The sequence below is a fragment of the Hemitrygon akajei genome, chromosome 11, assembly GCF_048418815.1.
Source record: "Hemitrygon akajei chromosome 11, sHemAka1.3, whole genome shotgun sequence".
Taxonomy (NCBI): Eukaryota; Metazoa; Chordata; class Chondrichthyes; order Myliobatiformes; family Dasyatidae; genus Hemitrygon; species Hemitrygon akajei.
Window position 1 is genome coordinate 77,036,068 of NC_133134.1, and position 24,299 is coordinate 77,060,366.

Genomic DNA, 24,299 nt, shown 5'->3' on the forward strand with positions numbered 1-24,299 from the left:
GGGTGGGGGGGCAGCACTGGGCCGAGGGCAGGGTGGGGGGGGAAGCACTGGGCGGAGGAGGGAGGACCGGGCCGTGGGCAGGGTGGGGGGGGCAGCACTGGGCGGAGGAGGGAGGACCGGGCCGTGGGCAGGGTGGGGGGGGCAGCACTGGGCCGAGGGCAGGGTGGGGGGGGAAGCACTGGGCGGAGGAGGGGAGGACCGGGCCGTGGGCAGGGTGGGGGGGAAGCACTGGGCGGAGGAGGGAGGTCCGGGCCATGGGCAGTGGTGGGGGGGAAGCACTGGGCCGTGGGCAGCGGTGGGGGGGCAGCACTGGGCCATGGGCAGCGGTGGGGGGGCAGCACTGGGCCGAGGGCAGCGGTGGGGGGGCAGCACTGGGCCGAGGGCAGGGTGGCAGGGGAGTGGGGGCGAGGGAGATCTGGGCCACGGGCAGTTGGGGGGGGGGTGTAGCACATTCATCACTCAGACTGAACCGTTGAAGATGGGGGCTCACTCTCACCCTCTCCAGATGTGGAGCCTTAACTCTGAAAGGGAAAAGGATGCCCCGTCACTACACCGAACGACAACTCTCCACCCCTGATCTCGGTGTTAGAGACTCACTCTAGTTCAGTAACACCTTTCACCATTCAGAGATGCACAGACAGACATTCTCCCCAGGGCCGGGGAACCTAGGACTGGAGGGCACGGGTTGAAGGTGAGAGGGGAGAGGTTTAATAGGAACCTGAGGGGCAATTTCTTCACCCAGAGGGGGTCAGTCTATGGAACGAGCTGCCAGAGGAAGGGGATGCAGCAGGTACATTAACAACATTTAAAAGACAAATGGACAATTGCTTTCGCGTTGTTATTTTATTTTGCGATACAATGCGGAACAGGCCTTTCCGGCCCTTTGAGCTGCGTGGCCCAGCGACTCCCGATTTAACCCCAGGACAATCTACAATGACGGATAACCTACCAACCGGACTGTGGAGGAAGACACAGCACCCAGTCACAGGGAGGACGTCCAGACGGAGTTGACAGTGAACTCCGAACTCCAACGCCACCCCAACCGCTACACCACCGCGGGGTTCGAGAAACTGCGGAGAGTAGCGGACAAGGCTCAGGCCGACGCACACGTCAGCCTCCTCTCCGCGTGGCCTTGGGAGAGCAGCCAACGTCATCACTGAGTCCTGTCCCACCACGGACACTCTCTCTTCTCCCCCCTCCTAATGGGCAGGAAATACACAAGTCTGAAAGCACGTACACCGGCTTCAAGGACGGCTTCTACCCCACGGTGCAATGCACACAACCTGAAATTCCTACTCTTCACAGACTCCCACAAAGCAGAAAAAAGCTCATGGATTGACAGAGACATCGGAATCCCAAAGCCCCCCCCCCCCTCCCCTTCCCACACACGACTGGCAGACCTCCCCCCACCCCCACCTGCTCCGGCAAAACCCACTCCCCCACCGACGCAAAGTCCCCAAAGAGGCCTTAATGTAGAGCCCGTCAAAAAACGAGTCCATCTCAACACTTCAGTCTGTCAAACAGGCTCCCAGAGAGAGCGCCCCTGCAGCAAGTGAGAGCGGGAGACCGTCTCGCTGTTACCACCCGCTGCACCGCATCTCCCAGCACCCCACCCCAGACCGACAGGCTCTCACTCACCGTCTAAAGAGCCAGCTTGAGTGTAGGGGCCTTCTTCCAACAGAAGCACCCCCCGCCTGCTGTCTAGACGTCTGACTTTTACCATACCACTGAACGGACCTCTCACACGCTAGAAGATGAACTCGTGATCTCTCAACCTACCCCGTCGTGACCCCTGCACCTCACTGCCCTCTCTCTGGAACTGTGACACTCTATTCTGCATTCTGTTTACCTCTTCCTACTTACGTTCCAACACGTGGACCGACCTGTGTGGATGGCACGCAGACAAAAGCTTCTCAGAGCATCTCGGCACATGTGACAATAATGAACCAATTACCAAGGAAACGGATGGGAAAAGGGAAAGGAAATAGGCCAAATGTGACCAACATCGTAGGGAACCTCGGTCAGCAAGGATCAGTTGGGCCAAAGGGCCTATTTCTGCCTCACAGAACTCGGTACAGAGTTGGGATAAGTGACAGGGGAGCATTTAAGGATACGGGAGAGCTAATTCAAAGTCAAAAGTCAAAGTAAATTTATTATCAAAGTACATAAATGGCACCGTAGACACTTCCTTGCAGGAAAATAGAAAACCATAAGACATAGGAGCAGAATTAGGCCATTCAGCCCATCAAGTCTGCTGTGCCATTCCACCATGGCTGACGAAGGGTCTCGGCCCGAAACGTTGACTGCTCATTTCAACGGATGCTGCCCGACCTGCTGAGTTCCTCCAGCTTGTTTGTACTTCTTGATTTGACCACAGCACCTGCAGTGTACTTTGTGTTTACTATTCTCCTGCCTTCTCCCCGGAACCCTCGATATCCTGACTAATCAAGATCCCATCAGCTCCACTTTAAATATACACAATCTTGGCCTCCAAGGCCGTCTTTAGAGATGAATTCCACAGATTCAGCACCTCCTGGCTCCTTATCTCTCTGGTCCTGGACTAAATACAAATATTTTACAAAAAACTATACACCAACAAAGGCTGCCGAACAACCAAATGTGCAGAGGGAGACAAACCACGCAGATCAAATAAATAAACAATACGGAGATGAGTTACAGTCCTTGAAAGCGATTCTGTGGGTGATGGAATCAGTTCAGAGTTGTGGGGAGTGAAGTTATCCACGCTGGTTCAGGAGCCTGATGGTTGTAGGGTAATAACTGTTCCGAAACTGGGGGTGTGGGACCAAAAGCTGCTTCCCGATGGTAGCAATGAGAAGAGAGCTTGGCCTGGATGGTGGAAGTCCCTGATGATGGATGCTCCTTGTAGATGTGCTGAGCAGTGGGGAGGGTTTACCTGTGATGTCCTTCACGCTGGAGAACGTAGTTACTTAGTGAGTGACGCCACATCGCGTGGGCCCCTTCCTGCTCTCCGATCCACGCCAGCAACCCCACCACCCTGACTTAACGATGGGACAATTTACAATGACCAAAACCTGCCCAGTATACCTCAGCTCCCACGGGAGGACGTACAGAGACTCCTGACAGAACGGCAGGGCAGGGGAACTGAACGTCAAATTCCACAACACACGGGGCAGTGGTAGAGTCACACCGACCGCTATGCCACCTTGCCGGATTTGGCGATGCGAGGGGGCACTGGCACGGGGGAGGCCTGAGGGGTGGGGATGGGACAGATCCTGATGCCAGGCCTCCCGACGCCCGCCTCTCCCTTTCAGGCTGACCCACTGCCGGCAAACAAGAATAGCCCGGTGAGATTTGTGTTCGCATTCGAGGCTGCTGTGAGCCACTAATTAAATCAACATGCTTCATCCCAGCATGAAGACTAATCCACAGAGCTAATCCGATCAAAGCACAATTAAGTGTTGGAATTATATCTGTTCGATGCACGCGTGGAGGCACAACACCAGGAAGGAGAGAATTCTGAGCTCCCAGCACCATTCCCGAGGACTGGATCCCTCAAATCCATCGCTGCTTTGCAACAGGAAGGGCCTCGGCTGACCGGCTCGTCACAAGTAGCGCTTCTCCCCCTGACGTCAGGGCAAGGGCCATACAGTGGGCATGGAACACAGAACAGTACTACACAGTACAGGCCCTTCAGCCTACAGGCTGTTGCCCTTAAACTAATCCAAGAGCATCCTTCTCTCCCACATAGCCCTCCATCTTTCTTTCATCACGGGCTGATCCAAGAGTCTCTCAGCTGCCTTACTCCACTCTCAGTGTAAAAACAAACCGTCTCTGATATCCTCCCTTACATCACCTTAAAATGCTGCCCTCCCATATCAGCCATTTCTGCCCTGGGAAAACAGTGTCGGCTGTCCACCCAGCTGCCTCCTATCTTGCCAAAATTCGCGGATGCTCAAGTCCCTTATTCAATGTGCTGATCCTTAGGACCCAGCGGAACCCCAGACATTATTTAACCTCTCTCAGTGGGGTGGACATTAGGACCCAGCAGAACCCCAGACATTATTTAACTTCTCTCAGTGGGGTGGACATTAGGACCCAGCAGAACCCCAGACATTATTTAACTTCTCTCAGTGGGGTGGACATTAGGACCCAGCGGAACCCCAGACATTATTTACCCTCTCTCTGTGGGGTGGACATTAGGACCCAGCAGAACCACAGACCTCATTTAACCTCTCTCAGTTGGGTGGACATTAGGACCCAGCGGAATCACAGACCTTATTTAACCTCTCTCAGCGGGGTGGACATTAGGACCCAGCAGAGCTCTGAATCTGCAGTGTTTCTGTTCACAAAAATAATCACAAACACGGTTGAAAATAAAGTGGAAATAATAAAGCGATCGGAAAGAGGTGAAAGGCCTTCGGTCAATCGAAAAGCGTTAGGCTACGTCAGTCAACAATCGGAACAATTTTAAAGGATAAAGTGAGAAAGGCTCTGCAGAGTCCTGAGGCGGAGAGTCGCCAGTCGCGTTCGAACGCACACCAGCGACTGTCCGCCCTCTCCCACTGGGAGACTCAAGACCGCTGCAGAGACCCAGTGTTTCCTGTTGCCCCAGAAGAAGTCCACTAACTTCCTCTGCATTCTTGCAACAAACGGGGCAGGAGGGGCCAAGGTGACCATCCGATACCACAACATGGAGGCCACCAGCTGGTTTATGACCGCCACCCTGCCTCGATAGGAAAGCACCCTGAGAAGGCCTGACCAGCGCCCCAGCCGGGCCATGACTTTCATCTCCAGGTCCTGCCAGTTCGCCAGCCAGGTCTCCCCAGAAGGACTCAGGTAGACTCCCAGATAGAGGAGACGTCTAGTGCTCCATTCAAAAGCTCTCATCTCCTCTGGCAGGGAGTCCACCTGCCACTGACCCAGAGTCCGGAACATTTCGCCCAGTTGATCCTAGCGGAGGATGCTGCCGAGAAAACTTCTTGGCACTCGTGCATCCTCCGCAGGTCATTGGGATCTGTCATCATGAGGAGTACATCATCGGCGTAGGCCGACAGGACGACCTCCATGTCCAGTTCACGCAGAACCAGACCCGTCAGCCTTCGCCGTAGGAGGCTCAGGAATGGCTCGACACAGATCGTGTACAATTGACCGGACATGGGGCACCCCTGACGTACTCCTCTCCTGAAGGGAATGGGCGCTGCCAGTGATCCATTGATCTTAACAAGGCACTCCACGGCAGAGTATAGGAGCCGAACTCGGGCCACAAAGTCTGGTCCGAGCCCAAAGGCCTGCAGAGTGCCCACCAGGAAACTGTGGTCTACCCGGTCAAACGCCTTCTCCTGGTCAAGAGAGAGAAACGCTGCCCGGGACCCAGTCTCCTGCTGTAGGTGGATCAGGTCCCGTACTAGGTGGACATTGTCCTGGATGGAGCGGCCCGGGACCGTGTAAGATTGGTCAGGGTGAATCACCTGTCTCAGTACTGAACCAAGACGGTTGGCCATTGCCTGGGCGAAGATCTTGTAGTCCGCGCACAAGAGGGTGACCGGGCGCCAGTTCTTAAGCAGGCGAAGGTCTCCCTTCTTGGGCAGCAGGACCACAACAGCTCACCACCATGAGAGGGGCAGTTCCCCGGTGGCTAGGCTCTCCCCTAGAACAAGGCTGTCATCGACCCCCAGGACATCCCAAAAAGCCTGATAAAACTCTACACTCAGACCATCTAAGCCAGGGGATTTACCCCTCCAGAGTTGCCGAAGGGCAGTAGACAGCTCCTCCCGAGTCAGGGGAGCGTCCAGACGCGCTGCGTCCTCTGGGCTGACCTTTGCTAAATCTTCCCAGACCTCACTGCACGCCCCTGCATTTGACGGATCTGGTGAGAATAAGGACCGATAGAAAGTGCGGACTTCTTTGATAATTTCGTCAGGATCCGTGATGGAGGAGCCATCAGCAGCCAGTAGCTCCACCAGCTGCTTTTGAACTCCCCGCCACTTCTCCAACGAGTAGAAGGGTGAGCCGCGGTCCAAATCTTGCAGCATTTGGATCCACGACTTCACATATGCACCTCGGGACTGCTGAAGCTGCAGATGCCTGAGTGCGTCTTTCTTCTCCTGGTATTCCTGCCACATTTGATGGTCTCCACCGGTCGGACCAAGACGGGACTCTAGGTCAAGCAACGCTCTCTCAAGCCGCTCAATCTCAGAGCCCTGCCTCTTTGTCGACCCCCTAGTGTACTCCCGACATAAAAACCGGATGTGGGCCTTGGGCCTTGCCCACATCCCACCACAGCCGTAGGGAGCTGAACTCTCTCCGTCTCTCTCTCCAGGTGGCCCAGAACGCTCGGAATGAATCCCGGAATCGTCTGTCCTCCAGCAGCCGGTTGTTAAAGTGCCAATACCCGGATCCCACCCGAGGGTGCAGAGGAGTAAATTCCATGCACACAAGGTGATGATCCGAGCACGACACCGGCCGCATGGAGGACGCCGACACGCGGGAGACATAAGCCCGAGAGATATACAGGTGGTCTATCCGGGAACCTCCCTCTCTAGATCTTCTGGAGAAGGCGCTAGACTCGGGGTGAAGATTCCGCCAGCTGTCCACCAAGTCAAAGGAGCCGACTAGCTCCTTTAACTTTTTCGCCGATGCAGGGTCGCGTTGGAGGCCCGAGCGGTCCTCCACCTCGAGGGTACAGTTGAAGTCTCCCCCGAGGATGAGGCAGTCCCCAGGATCGATGGAACTCAGCAAGGTGGACAGCTGACAGAATAGGCGCGTCTGCATCACCCCGCACCTCGGAGCATACACGTTGACAAAATGCAGCGGTACTCCATCCAGGCGCACAGCCAGGTGGAGCAGACGGCTGGGCACAACATCTTGGACTCCTACAATTTCTGGCCGGAAGGCTGGGGCCAACAGGATCGCCACCCCGCTAGAGTTGGAGCTGAGGTGACTCATGTAGACCCCGCCCTGCCACTCCAGGAGCCAAGCGGACTCGTCCCCCGGGGTGGTATGGGTTTCCTGCAGGAAACTCACCGCGTATCTCCCATCCCTGAGGACTGAGAGATTGTTATATCTGCGGAGAGAGCCCCTGCTACCATTTACATTAAGACTAGCTATGGTAAGTTTCATGTTGGGAGCACACTAGGCCTCAGCACCAGTCCCCTTCCCACTGAGAGCGGTGGCGCCCTCAGCCACACAATCCCGAAGAAAACCAAGAATATACTTTGCCTTCCGGGCCCGACTGCTACCATCGCTACCCTGTGACCCACCATCTCCCGAAGGAGCGAGGCTGCTTTCCACCCTGATGTCCCTCACCAGGTCATCCAGGAAGGATTTCAGCTGCCGTCTGTCATTCCCTGACACAGCATTCTTCTTCCCCTTCCCCTTCCGTCTAAGGATGACTCGCAGGGACTTCACCAGCCTCGGCACGCTAGGCCAGCGAAGCGAGGCCAGTTTAGGCCGATGCTTTGCACCCACGGAGGAGTGAATAAACTCTCTGATCTCCTCCACAGGTATCAATGGGAATTTTTCAGGAGGGGTGAGGATGTCCATTGTCTCACTATCAATAGATTCTCCCTCCAACCCCTCACTGCAGACAGATCCCCCATCTTCCTCCTCATGTGGTGCATAAGGTGGCTACACTTGTAACCCACACTGCACAGCGGGTACCTCCCTCATACCTTCCCGCTCCACCGTCGCATCAGTCTTATCCACAGTTACGACGATGGAGGGAAAATCCCCAGGGACTCCCTGCAGGCCATTAGTTGATGGGGTTGGCATGCAGGTTATATCACCCTCCCCAGGAGACAGGCATGAAGGGGACCCCAGCAGCTCTGGTCCAATGGATTCACCGGCAGCCTGATGCTGACAGTGAGAGAGCCTGGTCTCCTCTCCACTTGTCCTACTTAATACATTTGCCTCCAGGGAGGCGCTTACTGCTAAGTCCTGGGTGGAGGGCTCCAGGTCTGTTTTAGTTGTGCAAACAGGCCCAGCACTAGCTTCCTGCACAACCACACCACCCACCACAGGACTGGTGGCTACATCTGGGGATTCAGGGTTAGACACAACTTCCACCCGGATTCCCACCCCTATCTGGGACTCCCCCGCATCTACACTCTCTGCCCTCTTGGGGGAACATTCCCTTCTCCTCTTCAAGCCGGAGGAGCACACAGGTGCGGAATTCACCGATGGAGCGTTACTCTCCGCTTCCATCACCCCGTCAGCTGTGCACTTCCCCGAGCTTCCCGCTCCACTTCAGGGCAAATGGGCGTGAGCTCTGCGGTCTCGGGGGCCGATTTCTTAATGTGTTTGGATTTCTTCCTCACCTTCCTTCCCCGCACAGGCTCCACCCCGTCCCTCGCCTGAACCTCCCTGCACGTAGCCTCAGGATCACTCGCCTGAACCACAGGGGCAGGAGCAGAGACTGGAACAGACGTAGGAACAGGGACAGGGGTAGAGACAGGGTCAGGGGCAGGAGCAGGGGCCGGCACAGGTGTAGGAGCAGGAATGGGATCAGGGGCAGAGGTAGCTGGGGCACTAGTTCCCGAAGTGGACTCCCTGGGTTTTCGGGTGCTAGGACAATCCCTCCGAAAGTGCCCCACCTCCCCGCACGCATGGCACCGTGGGCACTCAGAGCTCCAATACACCTGATAATCTACCCCCTCGTGCCGGACAGTAAACCGGCCCTCAACTTCGTCCTCCTTTTCCAGCTGCATGAATACCTGTCGCCGGAAAGAGATTACGGTACAGAGGGTGCGTCTCCTGAATTTGTGCCTGATGGCAGTTATTTCCGACCGTACTTGCCCCAAGCGTGCTAGTGCGGGAAGCAGGTCCTCGTTGGGGATGAAAGGCTTTACGTGACCGAGGACGATGCATTGTGTGGGAGCTGTCACCAGCTCCATCTGTAAAAAGATGTTTTCCACCGTGATCCCTCTACTGAGAGCCCGATGCACCAACTCATCATTCCTCAGGTAAAACACCGCCTTCCCGAACTCTTTCTCGGTGGCCAAAACACTATCTCTCCCCAACAAGTCCTCCATAGCCTCCGCGCACTTTTCCAGGGTAGTTCCAGTTCGCAAAATACATTGCACCCCGCGTTCCACTTTCACCGACCGAAACAGGGCATTGTCCGAGGCTGGAGAGGCAGTCGCCTTTGCATAACTCCCCGAAGGCCTGCGACTCCCTGTAGACCGGTCCGGCATGTTGCTTCTGTGTCCGAATCGAGAAAAGGCTGGAAAAGTTTGTACTCGACGGTACCTTGCTGGCCTGGCGCCAGAAATTCCAATGCCAGGAAAGGCTCCGTTAGTCCTGCTGAACTTCCAGGCCGTGAGAGGTCGAGACGTCTCAAACGATGCTTCGGCTCCTACACCAAACGTGAGTCACGACGATAAAGATGGAAGGAGGTTATCCCGATGTCAGTGGGGGAACAACGGCGTTCACTCTGTGTCTGATCCCGGGAGTGTGTGATGGGACGGTGCGGAGGGAGTTTCACTCTGTGTCTGACCCCGGGAGTGTGTGATGGGATGGTGTAGAGGGAGTTTCACTCTGTGTCTGACCCTGGGAGAGTGTGATGGGACGGTGTGGGGGGAGTTTCACTCTGTGTCTGACCCCGGGAGTGTGTGATGGGACGGTGTGGAGGGAGTTTCACTCTGTGTCTGACCCCGGGAGTGTGTGATGGGACGGTGTAGAGGGAGTTTCACTCTGTGTCTGACCCCGGGAGTGTGTGATGGGACGATGTAGAGGGAGTTTCACTCTGTGTCTGACCCCGGGAGTGTGTGATGGGACGGTGTAGAGGGAGTTTCACTCTGTGTCTGACCCCGGGAGTGTGTGATGGGACAGTGTAGAGGGAGTTTCACTCTGTGTCTGACCCCGGGAGTGTGTGATGGGACGGTGTGGAGGGAGTTTCACTCTGTGTCTGACCCCGGGAGTGTGTGATGGGACGGTGTGGAGGGAGTTTCACTCTGTGTCTGACCCCGGGAGTGTGTGATGGGACGGTGTAGAGGGAGATTCACTCTGTGTCCGACCCCGGGAGTGGGTGATGGGACGGTGTGGAGGGAGTTTCACTCTGTGTCCGACCCCGGGAGTGTGTGATGGGACGGTGTGGAGGGAGTTTCACTCTGTGTCTGACCCCGGGAGTGTGTGATGGGACGGTGTGGAGGGAGCTTCACTCTGTGTCTGACCCCGGGAGTGTGTGATGGGACAGTGTAGAGGGAGCTTCACTCTGTGTCTGACCCCGGGAGTGTGTGATGGGACGGTGTAGAGGGAGCTTCACTCTGTGTCTGACCCCGGGAGTGTGTGATGGGACGGTGTAGAGGGAGTTTCACTCTGTGTCTGACCCCGGGAGTGTGTGATGGGACGGTGTGGAGGGAGTTTCACTCTGTGTCTGACCCCGGGAGTGTGTGATGGGACGGTGTGGAGGGAGTTTCACTCTGTGTCTGACCCCGGGAGTGTGTGATGGGACGGTGTGGAGGGAGTTTCACTCTGTGTCTGACCCCGGGAGTGTGTGATGGGACGGTGTAGAGGGAGATTCACTCTGTGTCTGACCCCGGGAGTGTGTGATGGGACAGTGTAGAGGGAGCTTCACTCTGTGTCTGACCCCGGGAGTGTGTGATGGGACAGTGTAGAGGGAGTTTCACTCTGTGTCTGACCCCGGGAGTGTGTGATGGGACGGTGTGGAGGGAGTTTCACTCTGTGTCTGACCCCGGGAGTGTGTGATGGGACAGTGTAGAGGGAGCTTCACTCTGTGTCTGACCCCGGGAGTGTGTGATGGGACAGTGTGGAGGGAGCTTCACTCTGAGTTTAGGGAGCTTCTGGGTGCAACATACAGAAACAACAATGTCAGGACAAATGCTGCCACTACTTTGAAGGCTTTAATGTGAGTGTCTCTCTGACATCGCGCTATCTTCTGTTCTCTCGATTACTGCTTCCCTCCTCATCGAGCAGATCATTACTAATCCAAGTCAGTGGGAGATCAGATCAATGAGTGTCCGGCCGGGTGGAATAGAAATCAATGTCTCGCTCTGAAGCAGGGATTCATCGACAACAATTTAATCAGGGCAGGGATTTCATCCTGCCTACTTTAACAGATGGGTGGGGACGGGGAAGAGAGTGAGGGGCGGGGTGTGTGGAGAGAGGGAGGAGAGAGTTGGTGTAGAGAGGGGGTTGGTGGGGAGCTGGGGGGTGAGGGAACGGGAGATGAGTGATGGCGAGGGGGTAGGGCAAGTGCGAGAGAGGACAGAGGAGCCTAAAACTGTACAGCACAGGAACAGTCCATTCAGCCCACAATTTTCTGTTGAACCATCTTAAATAAAAAACACCCTAACACTAATCCCTCCTCCCTACACCATGTCCGTATCCCTCCATCTTCCTCACATCCATGTGCCTGTCCAAACATCTCTTAAAAGCCTCTAAAGCACAAGCCTCACCAGGCATTGACGAACATCCACACTTCATCCGCCAGAACAAGCCTAGTGGCCATCCATTCTGTCGATCCAGGGTGTCCACCACCGTCGGGTTGGAGGAACAACACTTTATATTCTGTTTGGGTAGCCTCCAACCTGATGGCATGAACATCGATTTCTCAAACTTCTGGTCATGCCTCCCCCCAGTCCCCCACTTCACCATTTCCCATCCCCTTGTCCCTCTCTCCTGGCCCATCCCCTTGTCCCTCTCTCCTGGCCCACCCCCTTGTCCCTTTCTCCTGGCCCACCCACTGTCTCCCTCTCTCCTGGCCCACCCACTGTCTCCCTCTCTCCTGGTCCACCCCCTTGTCCCTCTCTCCTGGCCCACCCCCTTGTCCCTCTCTCCTGGCCCACCCCCCTTGTCCCTCTCTCCTGGTCCATCCCCCTTGTCCCTCTCTCCTGGCCCACCCCCCTTGTCCCTCTCTCCTGGCCCACCCACTGTCTCCCTCTCTCCTGGCCCACCCCCTTGTCCCTCTCTCCTGGCCCAGCCCCTTGTCCCTCTCTCCTGGTCCACCCCCCTTGTCCCTCTCTCCTGGCCCACCCACTGTCTCCCTCTCTTCTGGCCCACCCCCTTGTCCCTCTCTCCTGGCCCACCCCCCTTGTCCCTCTCTCCTGGCCCACCCCCCTTGTCCCTCTCTCCTGGCCCAGCCCCTTGTCCCTCTCTCCTGGCCCATCCCCTTGTCCCTCTCTCCTGGCCCATCCCCTTGTCCCTTTCTCCTGGCCCACCCCCTTGTCCCTCTCTCCTGGCCCATCCCCCTTGTCCCTCTCTCCTGGCCCATCCCCCTTGTCCCTCTCTCCTGGCCCACCCACTGTCTCCCTCTCTCCTGGCCCAGCCCCTTGTCCCTCTCTCCTGGTCCATCCCCTTGTCCCTCTCTCCTGGCCCACCCCCTTGTCCCTCTCTCCTGGCCCACCCACTGTCTCCCTCTCTCCTGGCCCAGCCCCTTGTCCCTCTCTCCTGGTCCACCCCCTTGTCCCTCTCTCCTGGCCCAGCCCCTTGTCCCTCTCTCCTGGTCCATCCCCTTGTCCCTCTCTCCTGGCCCAGCCCCTTGTCCCTCTCTCCTGGCCCAGCCCCTTGTCCCTCTCTCCTGGTCCATCCCCTTGTCCCTCTCTCCTGGCCCACCCCCTTGTCCCTCTCTCCTGGCCCACCCACTGTCTCCCTCTCTCCTGGCCCAGCCCCTTGTCCCTCTCTCCTGGTCCACCCCCTTGTCCCTCTCTCCTGGCCCAGCCCCTTGTCCCTCTCTCCTGGTCCATCCCCTTGTCCCTCTCTCCTGGCCCACCCCCTTGTCCCTCTCTCCTGGCCCACCCACTGTCTCCCTCCAGTGCTCCTCGCCCCTCTTCTTGCTTCCATGGGCTTCCGTCTCTCTCACCGATCAACTTCCCAGCTCTTTACTTCATTCCCCCCCACCCCCGGTTTCACCTATCGCCTGGCGTTTCTCTCTCCCTTCCCACATCTTTTAAATCTACTCTTTTTTTTCCCCCTCCATTTCTGCCAAAGGGTTTCGGCCCAAAATGTCAACTGTACTCTTTTCCTAGATCGACACGTGCAACACGCTGGATGAACTCAGCAGGTCGGGCAGCATCCGTGGAAAGGAGCAGTCAACGTCTCGGGTCGAGTCCCTTCGTCAGGACTAAAGATGGGGGGCAGGGGCCCCATAAAGAAGGTGGGGGGAGGGTGGAAAACCAATCAGAGGAAAGATCAGGGGGTGGGGGAGGGGAAGCAGGGAGGGGATAGGCAGGAGAGGTGAAGAAGGAATCTAAGGGGAAAACACTACAGGTAGTAGAAGAAGGCAGAGTCATGAGAGGTGATAGGCCCCTGGAAGAGGAGGCAGAGTAGAGGTGGGATGGGGAAGGGAGAGGGAGGGAATTACTGGAAGTTGGAGAATTCGATGTTCATATCAAGGGGCTGGAGACTATCCAGACAGTAGTTTGGCCTCCTCTGAGTTTGGAGAATTCCTCCAGCACGTTGAGTTGACCCCAGCATCCGCAGTGCACATTGTGTTTACTCTTTTCCGAGAAGCTGTCTGGCCTGCTAAGTTCTTCCAATAGTTTGTGTGCGTTGCTTGGACTTCCAGCTTCCGCAGATTCTCTCTGGTTTGTCTCGTGGTCCCTCCTGGCTTTCCTAATTCCCTTCTTTAGTTCTCTTCCGGGCTTCCTTCCACTCCTCAGGTGTTCCGTTTGATCCGGACTTCCGGAGCTTTACACACTTTTCCTTTTCCTTCTGGAATAAATTCAGCACCTCTCTGGACACCCAAAGTTCTCTTCTCTTTCCATCCCCATCCTTCCTTCTAACAGGAACATACCTTTCCTGTACTCTGTGCAGTTGATCTTCAAACACCTTCCACATGTCTGGTGTGGACTTCCCAGAGAAAAGGTGTTCCCAATTATCACTTCACAGTTCCTGCCTAATGCCCTACTCCAATTTAACACTCTCCCACAAGGACCGTGCCATCTCTATACTATCCGGAAAGTTAAGGAGTTATGGTCCTAAGCTGTCCACCCACAGAAAGTTCAGTCACCTGGCCAGGCTCATTACCCAACACCAGACCCAGAACACCCCACCGTCCACGAAACATTCAACAAATTCTGCCCCATCTAAACCTCTTTTACTTAGAAGGACCCAGTTTATAATAGGGAAGTTGAAATCCCCATGACATAAACTCTATTATTTTTCCTAGTCCCTTAATCTGATTACACATCTGTTCCTCAATGTCCTGGTGGAATTAGAGGGTCTGTAGGACAACCCCACCAGTGTGATTGCACCCTTCCTACTCCCGAGTTCCACCCAAACGGGCTTGGTGTCTGCCCCCCCCCATTATGTCTCTCTGAGTGTAGCTGTACCCCAGTGTTAGACAGTGACAGACCCGTCCCCACCGGTACCGTACCCCGGTGTTATACAGTGACAGACCCGTCCCCACCGGTACCGTACCCCGGTGTTATACAGTGACAGACCCGTCCCCACCGGTACCGTACCCCGGTGTTACACAGTGACAGACCCGTCCCCACAGGTACCGTACCCCGGTGTTACACAGTGACAGACCCGTCCCCACCGGTACCGTACCCCGGTGTTATACAGTGACAGACCCGTCCCCACCGGGACCGTACCCCGGTGTTACACAGTGACAGACCCGTCCCCACCGGTACCGTACCCCGGTGTTACACAGTGACAGACCCGTCCCCACCGGTACCGTACCCCGGTGTTACACAGTGACAGACCCATCCCCACCGGTACCGTACCCCGGTATTACACAGTGACAGACCCGTCTCCACCGGTACCGTACCCCGGTGTTACACAGTGACGGACCCGTCCCCACCGGTACCGTACCCCGGTGTTACACAGTGACGGACCCGTCCCCACCGGTACCGTACCCCGGTGTTACACAGTGACGGACCCGTCCCCACCGGTACCGTACCCCGGTGTTACACAGTGACAGACCCGTCCCCACCGGTACCGTACCCCGGTGTTACACAGTGACGGACCCGTCCCCACCGGTACCGTACCCCGGTGTTATACAGCGACAGACCCGTCCCCACCGGTACCGTACCCCGGTGTTATACAGCGACAGACCCGTCCACACCGGTACCGTACCCCGGTGTTATACAGCGACAGACCCGCCCCCACCGGTACCGTACCCCGGTGTTATACAGCGACAGACCCGTCCACACCGGTACCGTACCCCGGTGTTATACAGTGACAGACCCGTCCCCACCGGTACCGTACCCCGGTGTTAAACAGCGACAGACCCGTCCCCACCGGTACCGTACCCCGGTGATATACAGTGACAGACCCGTCCCCACCGGTACCGTACCCCGGTGTTAAACAGCGACAGACCCGTCCCCACCGGTACCGTACCCCGGTGTTACACAGTGACAGACCCGTCCCCACCGGTACCGTACCCCGGTGTTACACAGTGACAGTCCGGGTGGTTTGATATGTCAGGAACCGCTGATCTCCTGGGATTTTCACACACAGTCTGGAGTTTACAGGGAATGTCGTGAACAGTCCTGTGGGTGGAAACACTTTGGGAATGAGAGGGGTCAGAGGCGAATGGCCAGTCTGACAGGAAGTGAGAGTTGCTCATTACAACGGTGGTGTACAGAAGGACACATTGGAGCGGAGAAGACCAGGAACATACACTCAGTGGCCACTTTATTAGGTACAGGAGGTAAAGTGGCCACTGGCTGTATAGTTCTTTCTGTAATCGACAGTACTGTACATTTCATATATGGCTCTGCACTGCTGCCTCCAAACAACACATTTCACAACATGTGCCAGTGATGAAAAACCCTGTTTCAACAGCACATTGCCAGCTGGATTTGGGTCTTGGTGGATCTTTGATCTGCTGGGGTTTGGCTCCGACTGCAGAGGAACGTCGCTTCCCGAGGGAGACAAGTGGCAAAGATTACCACCACCGCCATTTGACAACCACCGACAACAATCAGTCCCTTTGTATCAAACGCAGTCAGACACTGTCTCTTTAAGAGCGCCTGAATTAACCACATTAAAACTGCCTTTGAATAGAGGTGAGTCAAGGCTGGGACAAGAACAATATTTACTTAACCCAACAAGAACACAAAGGTGTAAATATCTCGCTGAACAATAGCCTGAAACTGCAAACTAGGCGGTTCACATACAGACTTCCAAATCTGCAAGACGCCACACGCCTCGATATAATTTTCCACACATTTCCTTCTAGGCAAGTGTCTAAATATTTGAAGAAATGTAAAGTAAGCAAGGAGGTATCATCTGTTCCATGGTAAAACTTGCAGAAAGAAAAGCTGTGTTACTAACCCTGGCTAAAATGTTTTGTAACCAACTTTCTTTTAAAACTTTTTAACCAATTTTCTTTTTAATCTTAGTCACCAGCTTTCTGCAGAACTGTTTACAAACTTTCTTTTTAAACTTTTTAACCAGGCGATCTTAGTAACCAGTTTTCTGCAGAACTGTTTACAAACTTTCTTTTTAAACTTTTTAACCAACTTTCTGCTAAGTTTTTTAAAAAAAACCAAATTTCTGCTCAAACTTTTAAGCCAACTTTTGTGTTGATCCTTTTAGCCATGTTTCTGCAGAATCGTTTACAACATTACACAAGAACTTTCAGAGTTTTCTCGGGAAGGAAGTGCCGAGCGAGGGAGAGACTTTGTTCCACTTACCTTCGATTTGTGCTGTTCCAGTATACGGCGTGCCTGGCTGATAAAACCTTGTCAACTTCTTGCAGCAACGTGTAAAGCCACAGCGCACGTTGTAAGAACAAATCACAATGCATATCTGCGATTTTTCTCCTTTTCTCTGTCTTTTCCCCTCTCTCCCTCCCTCTGCCACACTCAATCACAGCTAGATGCTAAACTTGGATGTTTGTACTTTTTTTTAACTCCTGAAGACACGCCCCAGATATGTGTAACTTTAAACCTTTTGCTTGTGTGTGTGTGTGTGTGTGTGTGTCGGCGCGCAGGCAATTAAAATTGCAATGATGTCTTAAAGGGGCGATGCGATTTTTTTGTATTTCTGATTTGGCTGATTTTTGAAAGCTCCTTCATTTCTAAGATTCCCAGGGGAAATCCCACGGGCCAGCTTGAGGAGATTGGGAGAGGGATGAGAGGCGAGTGGATGAGGTCCAGATGACCCAGGGTCGGAGTTTGCCGGACCTGTTGCTTGTGGTGGGGCCAAGAGGGGGAGAGTGAGGAAGCAATAAGAGAGAAAGTGAAAGGGAGGGGACTGAAAGGGAGAGAGAGAAAGAGGGAGAGAGTTTGAGAAGATGGGAGGAGAGAGAAAGGAGGTAAAGAAAGAGGAGGGGAGAGATAGAGGAGGACAGAAAGAGAAGGAAAAGAAAGGGGGAGAGTCAGAGGGGGCAAAAGGGGAGAGAGAATGGAGAGAGGGAAGGAGAGGAGAGGTGGGAAAAGGGAGGAACGGGAAAAGCAGAGAGAGGAGGGACAATGTGGAGTCGGGGAGAGGGAGAGACAGACAGGGAAAGAATGGAGAGGAATGAGGGTGAGGGGAGAATGAGGAGTTTGAGACGGGGTGGTAAGATCACTACTTTCTGAAGGACTCAAGATCTCTTTTGGGGGCTTTTGCTATTGCTCTCATGGTGGGGGGAGCAGGTGGTTGAGGGGGCTTCGGGGTTCTGCTGTTTATCGTTCATTCTTTGGGGTTTTATTGTTTCGTGGGTCAGAATTTCAGGTTGTACACTGTATACATTCTCTGCTATTAAACAAACCATCTGGAATCACTTTGAAGATGCTGAGGGGGTGATGGAGGAGCCTTTGTTGAGGAACAGAGTGTGGGTTTAGTTTGGAAGGAGTGAGGAATTAAGGATTGGAGGTAAAAGGCTGGAGTGGCGTAAGGAAGGACAGGAGAGGTGGGTCATGGATAATGAGAGGTTGGCTAACAGCGGCCCACCACACCCCAGAAGTCCGACGGGGTTACCCGTCCCACTAGATGGAGTCTGACCCCGAAAGATAGTTCCCCTGGTGGGAGGCAGGGGGCCGGAGAAAGTCTAGGCCCCAGGAAATCCATGAATGAGATGCTGCTGAGTGCCGTGGAGACTTCTGCAGCCTGGGCCCTGATACTGACCCTGGTGGAGTGCAGGATGGAGTGTGGGGAGGCTCCCGGAGGAGGTGAGGTCTCCCTCGTAGGCTCATCTAGGCCTTTGAGCTGAAGTGAAGCCTCCCAGTCACTGCGGGCCGGACTTGGCACGCTCTGGGTTGCCAGGGTAACTGTGTGAGGTACTGCTCCGGTCAACGTGCTCTGACTTATTTACTTCCATATCAGCTGGATCTCCTGGGCTGTAATTTTGATGGAATGTATCCCCATACCGCAGCCTGAACCTTCAGTGCCCAGGGCAATGGCACTGACATCTCGGGGGGGTGGGGTGGGGGAGGGGGGACATGTCAGAGCACCAGCAGAGGTGGAGACTTCGCTCTGCGTCTGTGTCCTGGTGTCTATTCCTGAGAAAAACCCAGTGTCTCTGACTGTAGTGTATCTGTCTGTTGAGTGTTTGTGTCTGTGCCTGTGTGTAGCATGTCTCTCTGTTGTGTGCGTGTGTTTATCCAACTGCCAATTCCTGTACACATTTTGTGTTCAGGGTTTCAAGTACATTTATTATCAGAGTATGTGTCGGCCACTCCACACAACCCTGGCATTCTGTTTGTCCTGGCCTACTCAATAAACCCGATCACATTATAGAATCAATGGAAGACTGCACCAGTCTGCAAACGACAACAGATTACAAATACAAAAAGAAAGAAAGAAATGTTAATAATTTTAAATAAATAAGCAATAAATATCAAGAACATGAGATAAAGAGTCATTACCAAACAAGAGAAGAATAGACTCCAAAGAACCGTCAGGGCTGCGGAAAGGATTATTGGTGTGAAGCTGCCCTCGATCCAGGACTTATATGCATCTAGAGTCAGGAAGCGAGCAAGCAACATTATTGCAGACCCATCACACCCTGGACATCACCTGTTCCAACTCCTTCCTTCTGGTCGGCGCTTTAGATCACTGTCTGCCAGGACAAATAGGTACAAGAACAGTTTCTTTCCGTATGCCATCAGTCTTATGAACACTTGAATTTTAGTCTATTAGAAATCAAGTCCACCTGTACATTCAATGAGGGGGACCTCACAGTATATAGTTTATGATTATTTGCACTGTTGTTTTTGTTTGCTTTTAATTCTGTACAGAGAGAGCTCAGGGAAACCAGCATCAAATTCCCTGAATGTGTCCTCATACTCGGCGACAATAAAGGATTCTGATTCTGATTACGGTGTTGCTTTGCATTGTTGAAACTATGTGTTATAATTATGTGGTCTTTGTCAGTTAGTCTTTTTATCAATTATGGTATTGTCTGCACTGTTGAAACTATATGTTAACTATATGTAACTAGGTGGTTTTGTGTATGTATTGTAGCTTTAGGTTTGTCTGTCGGGTTTGTAGTTCCTTTCCAGGGAACGCGCTAAGACGGTAGCGTGATATCGATACGCAGCAGCCTCTCCGGACTCTGGATTGGGGATTACCAAACATTATGTGGTTTTTCTTGTGTGGTCTGTTTTGTGCTTTTTCGTGATATCATTCCGGAGAGCGTTGTCTCATTTTTTAAACTGCATTGCATTTGTGGTTTATAAATGACAATAAACTGAATCTGAATCTGATTCTGATTGAAAGTGAGTCTGTAGGTTGTGGGAACATTTCAATGATGGGGCAAGTGAAGTTGAGTGAAGTTATTCCCTTTCGTTCGAGAGCCTGACGGTTGAGAGGTAAATAACTGTTCCTGAACCTGGTGGTGGGGGACCTGAGGCTCCTGAACCTTTTTTCCCTGATGGCAGCAGCAAGAAGAGAGGTGGTCTGGGTGGTGGGGTCCCTGATGGTAGCAGTGAGAAGAGAGCGTGGCCTGGGAGGTGGGGGTTCCTGATGGTAGCAGTGAGAAGAGAGCGTGGCCTGGGAGGTGGGGGTTCCTGATGGTAGCAGTGAGAAGAGAGCGTGGCCTGGGAGGTGGGGGTTCCTGATGGTAGCAGTGAGAAGAGAGCGTGGCCTGGGAGGTGGGGGTTCCTGATGGTAGCAGTGAGAAGAGAGCGTGGCCTGGGAGGTGGGGGTTCCTGATGGTAGCAGTGAGAAGAGAGCGTGGCCTGGGAGGTGGGGGTTCCTGACGGTAGCAGTGAGAAGAGAGCGTGGCCTGGGAGGTGGGGGTTCCTGACGGCAGCAGTGAGAAGAGAGCGTGGCCTGGGAGGTGGGGGTTCCTGACGGTAGCAGTGAGAAGAGAGCGTGGTCTGGGAGGTGGGGGTTCCTGATGGCAGCAGTGAGAAGAGAGTGTGGCCTGGGAGGTGGGGGTTCCTGATGGTAGCAGTGAGAAGAGAGTGTGGCCTGGGAGGTGGGGGTTCCTGATGGTAGCAGTGAGAAGAGAGCGTGGTCTGGGAGGTGGGGGTTCCTGATGGTAGCAGTGAGAAGAGAGCGTGGCCTGGGAGGTGGGGGTTCCTGATGGTAGCAGTGAGAAGAGAGCGTGGCCTGGGAGGTGGGGGTTCCTGATGGTAGCAGTGAGAAGAGAGCGTGGCCTGGGAGGTGGGGGTTCCTGATGGTAGCAGTGAGAAGAGAGCCTGGCCTGGGAGGTGGGGGTTCCTGATGGTAGCAGTGAGAAGAGAGCGTGGCCTGGGAGGTGGGGGTTCCTGATGGTAGCAGTGAGAAGAGAGCGTGGCCTGGGAGGTGGGGGTTCCTGATGGTAGCAGTGAGAAGAGAGTGTGGTCTGGGTGGTGGGGGTCCCTGATGGTAGCAGTGAGAAGAGAGCGTGGCCTGGGAGGTGGGGGTTCCTGATGGTAGCAGTGAGAAGAGAGCGTGGTCTGGGTGGTGGGGGTCCCTGATGGTAGCAGTGAGAAGAGAGTGTGGTCTGGGTGGTGGGGGTCCCTGATGGTAGCAGTGAGAAGAGAGCGTGGCCTGGGAGGTGGGGGTTCCTGATGGTAGCAGTGAGAAGAGAGTGTGGTCTGGGTGGTGGGGGTCCCTGATGGTAGCAGTGAGAAGAGAGTGTGGCCTGGGAGGTGGGGGTCCCTGATGGTAGCAGTGAGAAGAGAGCGTGGCCTGGGAGGTGGGGGTTCCTGATGGTAGCAGTGAGAAGAGAGCGTGGCCTGGGAGGTGGGGGTCCCTGATGGCAGCAGTGAGAAGAGAGCGTGGCCTGGGAGGTGGGGGTTCCTGATGGTAGCAGTGAGAAGAGAGCGTGGCCTGGGAGGTGGGGGTTCCTGATGGTAGCAGTGAGAAGAGAGCGTGGTCTGGGAGGTGGGGTCCCTGATGGTAGCAGTGAGAAGAGAGTGTGGTCTGGGAGGTGGGGGTTCCTGATGGTAGCAGTGAGAAGAGAGCGTGGCCTGGGAGGTGGGGGTTCCTGATGGTAGCAGTGAGAAGAGAGTGTGGTCTGGGAGGTGGGGGTTCCTGATGGTAGCAGTGAGAAGAGAGCGTGGCCTGGGAGGTGGGGGTTCCTGATGGTAGCAGTGAGAAGAGAGCGTGGTCTGGGAGGTGGGGGTTCCTGATGGTAGCAGTGAGAAGAGAGCGTGGCCTGGGAGGTGGGGGTTCCTGATGGTAGCAGTGAGAAGAGAGCGTGGTCTGGGAGGTGGGGGTTCCTGATGGTAGCAGTGAGAAGAGAGTGTGGCCTGGGAGGTGGGGGTTCCTGATGGTAGCAGTGAGAAGAGAGCGTGGTCTGGGTGGTGGGGGTTCCTGATGGTAGCAGTGAGAAGAGAGCGTGGTCTGGGTGGTGGGGGTTCCTGATGGTAGCAGTGAGAAGAGAGCGTGGCCTGGGAGGTGGGGGTTCCTGATGGTAGCAGTGAGAAGAGAGCGTGGCCTGGGAGGTGGGGGTTCCTGATGGTAGCAGTGAGAAGAGAGCGTGGCCTGGGAGGTGGGGGTTCCTGATGGATGCAGTGAGAAGAGAGCGTGGCCTGGGAGGTGGGGGTTCCTGATGGTAGCAGTGAGAAGAGAGTGTGGCCTGGGAGGTGGGGGTTCCTGATGGTAGCAGTGAGAAGAGAGCGTGGTCTGGGAGGTGGGGGTTCCTGATGGTAGCAGTGAGAAGAGAGCGTGGCCTGGGAGGTGGGGGTTCCTGATGGTAGCAGTGAGAAGAGAGCGTGGTCTGGGAGGTGGGGGTCCCTGATGATGGATGCCGCTTCCCCGTGATGATATTTCACGTAGATGTGCTCAGTGGTGGGGAGGCTTTACCTGTGATAGACTGGGCTGAATCCACTATGTTTTGTAGGATTTTCCGTTCAAGGGCATTGGTGTTTCCATACCAGGCCGTGATGCAGCCAGTCAATATACTCTCCACTACACATCTACAGAAGTTTGTCAGAGTTTTAGATGTCACAGACATTTAAGGAAGTGGTGCAACTGCCTGGCTTTCTTAATAATCGCACTTCTGTGCTGGGCCCAGGACAGGCCTCTGGAATGAAAGTATTGAGGAATTTAAAGTTGCCGACCCTCCCCTCCTCTGATCCTCCGATGAGGACTGGCCCATGGACCTCCATTTCCCTCCTCCTGAAGTCAGTAATCGGCCCCTTGGTCTTGCTGGCATTGTGGCACCACTCAGCCAAATTTTCATCCCCCCCCCCCTCCTATTTGCTGATTGGTCACCACCTTCGATTCGGCTGACAACAGTGGTGTCGTCCGTGAACTTGAACATGGCGTTGGAGCTGTGCTCAGCCACACTGTCGGAAGTGTAGAGTGAGCAGAGCAGGGGACTAGGCACGCGGCCTTGTGGCGCCCCTGTGCTGATGGAGATTGTGGAGGAGGTGATTTTGCCAATCCAACTGACTGGGGTCTGCAAGTGAGGAAATCCGGGGTCCAATTGCACAAGGACATATCGAGACAAGGTCTCGAAGCTTATTGGTCAGTTTTGCAGGGCTGATATTAGTGAATGCTGAACGGTAGTTGATAAAGCATCTTTATGAGTCTTGGCTGTCCGGATGTCCAAGGATTGTGTGAAGAGTCAATGAAATGGCATCTGCCGTGGACCTGTTGAGCCGGCAGAGAAATTGGAGCAGATCCAAGATGCCTCTCAGGAAGGGTTTGATAGCTTTCATCATGTGTGTGTGTGTGTCCCAGTTTCTGTTCCTGCACACCCAGTATTGTGCTGTGTACGCTTGTACTGTGTGCATACACTCTGTGTATCAGTACAAAGTGGTTAGGGCTACATCCACTGTGCTCAGACACTCTCCGGTCCAGCACACAGATTCAGGAACATCCCGGGGTAGGTGCTGTACTCTCGGAGAAGATCAGCGTTCGTTCCCTGCACTGGGTGCCCTGGAGCCGGTGGAGTGACGGGTGCCAGTCTGTGGTCGATACATGCGGGAAGTGAAGCTGAAACAGCAGCAGGAGAGAAATTGAAATTATCGACACTCTGAATTGTCAATTTCACCAGCGGTCTCCAGCGATCTGACTGAAATTGCCTGTTAGTCTTTCATTAACACAGCTGTAAGGAGTCATACAAATGGACACAGTGGAGGTGACATTTACATATACATATATCCCTGGGATTAGGCTGCAGACTGGGATCTAATCCAGGGCTTTATACTGTATATAGAACAACAGATCTCTGGGTGTGGGTTACAGACTGGGATTAAATCCAGGGGCTCAGGGGGTTTATATATAGGATAATAGATCCCCAAGAGTGGGTTACACACTTAAACATTCTAAGGGTCAGATACAGAGTGAATTCCCTCTACAGCATCCCATTACAGTGAAGCTCCCTCGACACTGTCCCATCACACACTCCCAGGGTCAGACACAGAGTGAAACTCCCTCTACACCGTCCCATCACACACTCCCGGGGTCAGACACAGAGTGAAACCCCCTCCACACTGTCCCATCACACACTCCCGGGGTCAGACACAGAGTGAAGCTCCCTCCACACTGTCCCATCACACACTCCCGGGGTCAGACACAGAGTGAAACCCCCTCCACACTGTCCCATCACACACTCCCGGGGATAAGACACAGAGTGAAACTCCCTCCACAGTGCCCCATCACACACTCCCGGGGTCAGACACAGAGTGAAACTCCCTCCACACCGTCCCATCACACACTCCCGGGGTCAGACACAGAGTGAAACTCCCCCCACACCGTCCCATCACACACTCCCGGGGTCAGACACAGAGTGAAACTCCCCCCACACCGTCCCATCACACACTCCCGGGGTCAGACACAGAGTGAAACTCCCCCCACACCGTCCCATCACACACTCCCGGGGTCAGACACAGAGTGAAACTCCCCCCACACCGTCCCATCACACACTCCCGGGGTCAGACACAGAGTGAAACTCCCCCCACACCGTCCCATCACACACTCCCGGGGTCAGACACAGAGTGAAACTCCCCCCACACCGTCCCATCACACACTCCCGGGGTCAG

General features: G+C 54.7%; 1 protein-coding gene across 1 annotated transcript in view; it reads right to left on the bottom strand.

Annotated features, from left to right (window-relative positions):
- LOC140735737 (ephrin-A2-like) overlaps window positions 1–16,836 on the bottom strand; it is a 51,072-nt gene extending 34,236 nt beyond the window's left edge. The window contains exon 1 of the mRNA XM_073061175.1: window positions 16,584–16,836. Within this exon, the coding sequence (XP_072917276.1) occupies window positions 16,584–16,696 (113 nt within the window). The 5' untranslated portion in view covers window positions 16,697–16,836. The remainder of the gene's footprint in view (window positions 1–16,583) is intronic.
- Between the last annotated feature and the right edge of the window lie 7,463 nt (window positions 16,837–24,299).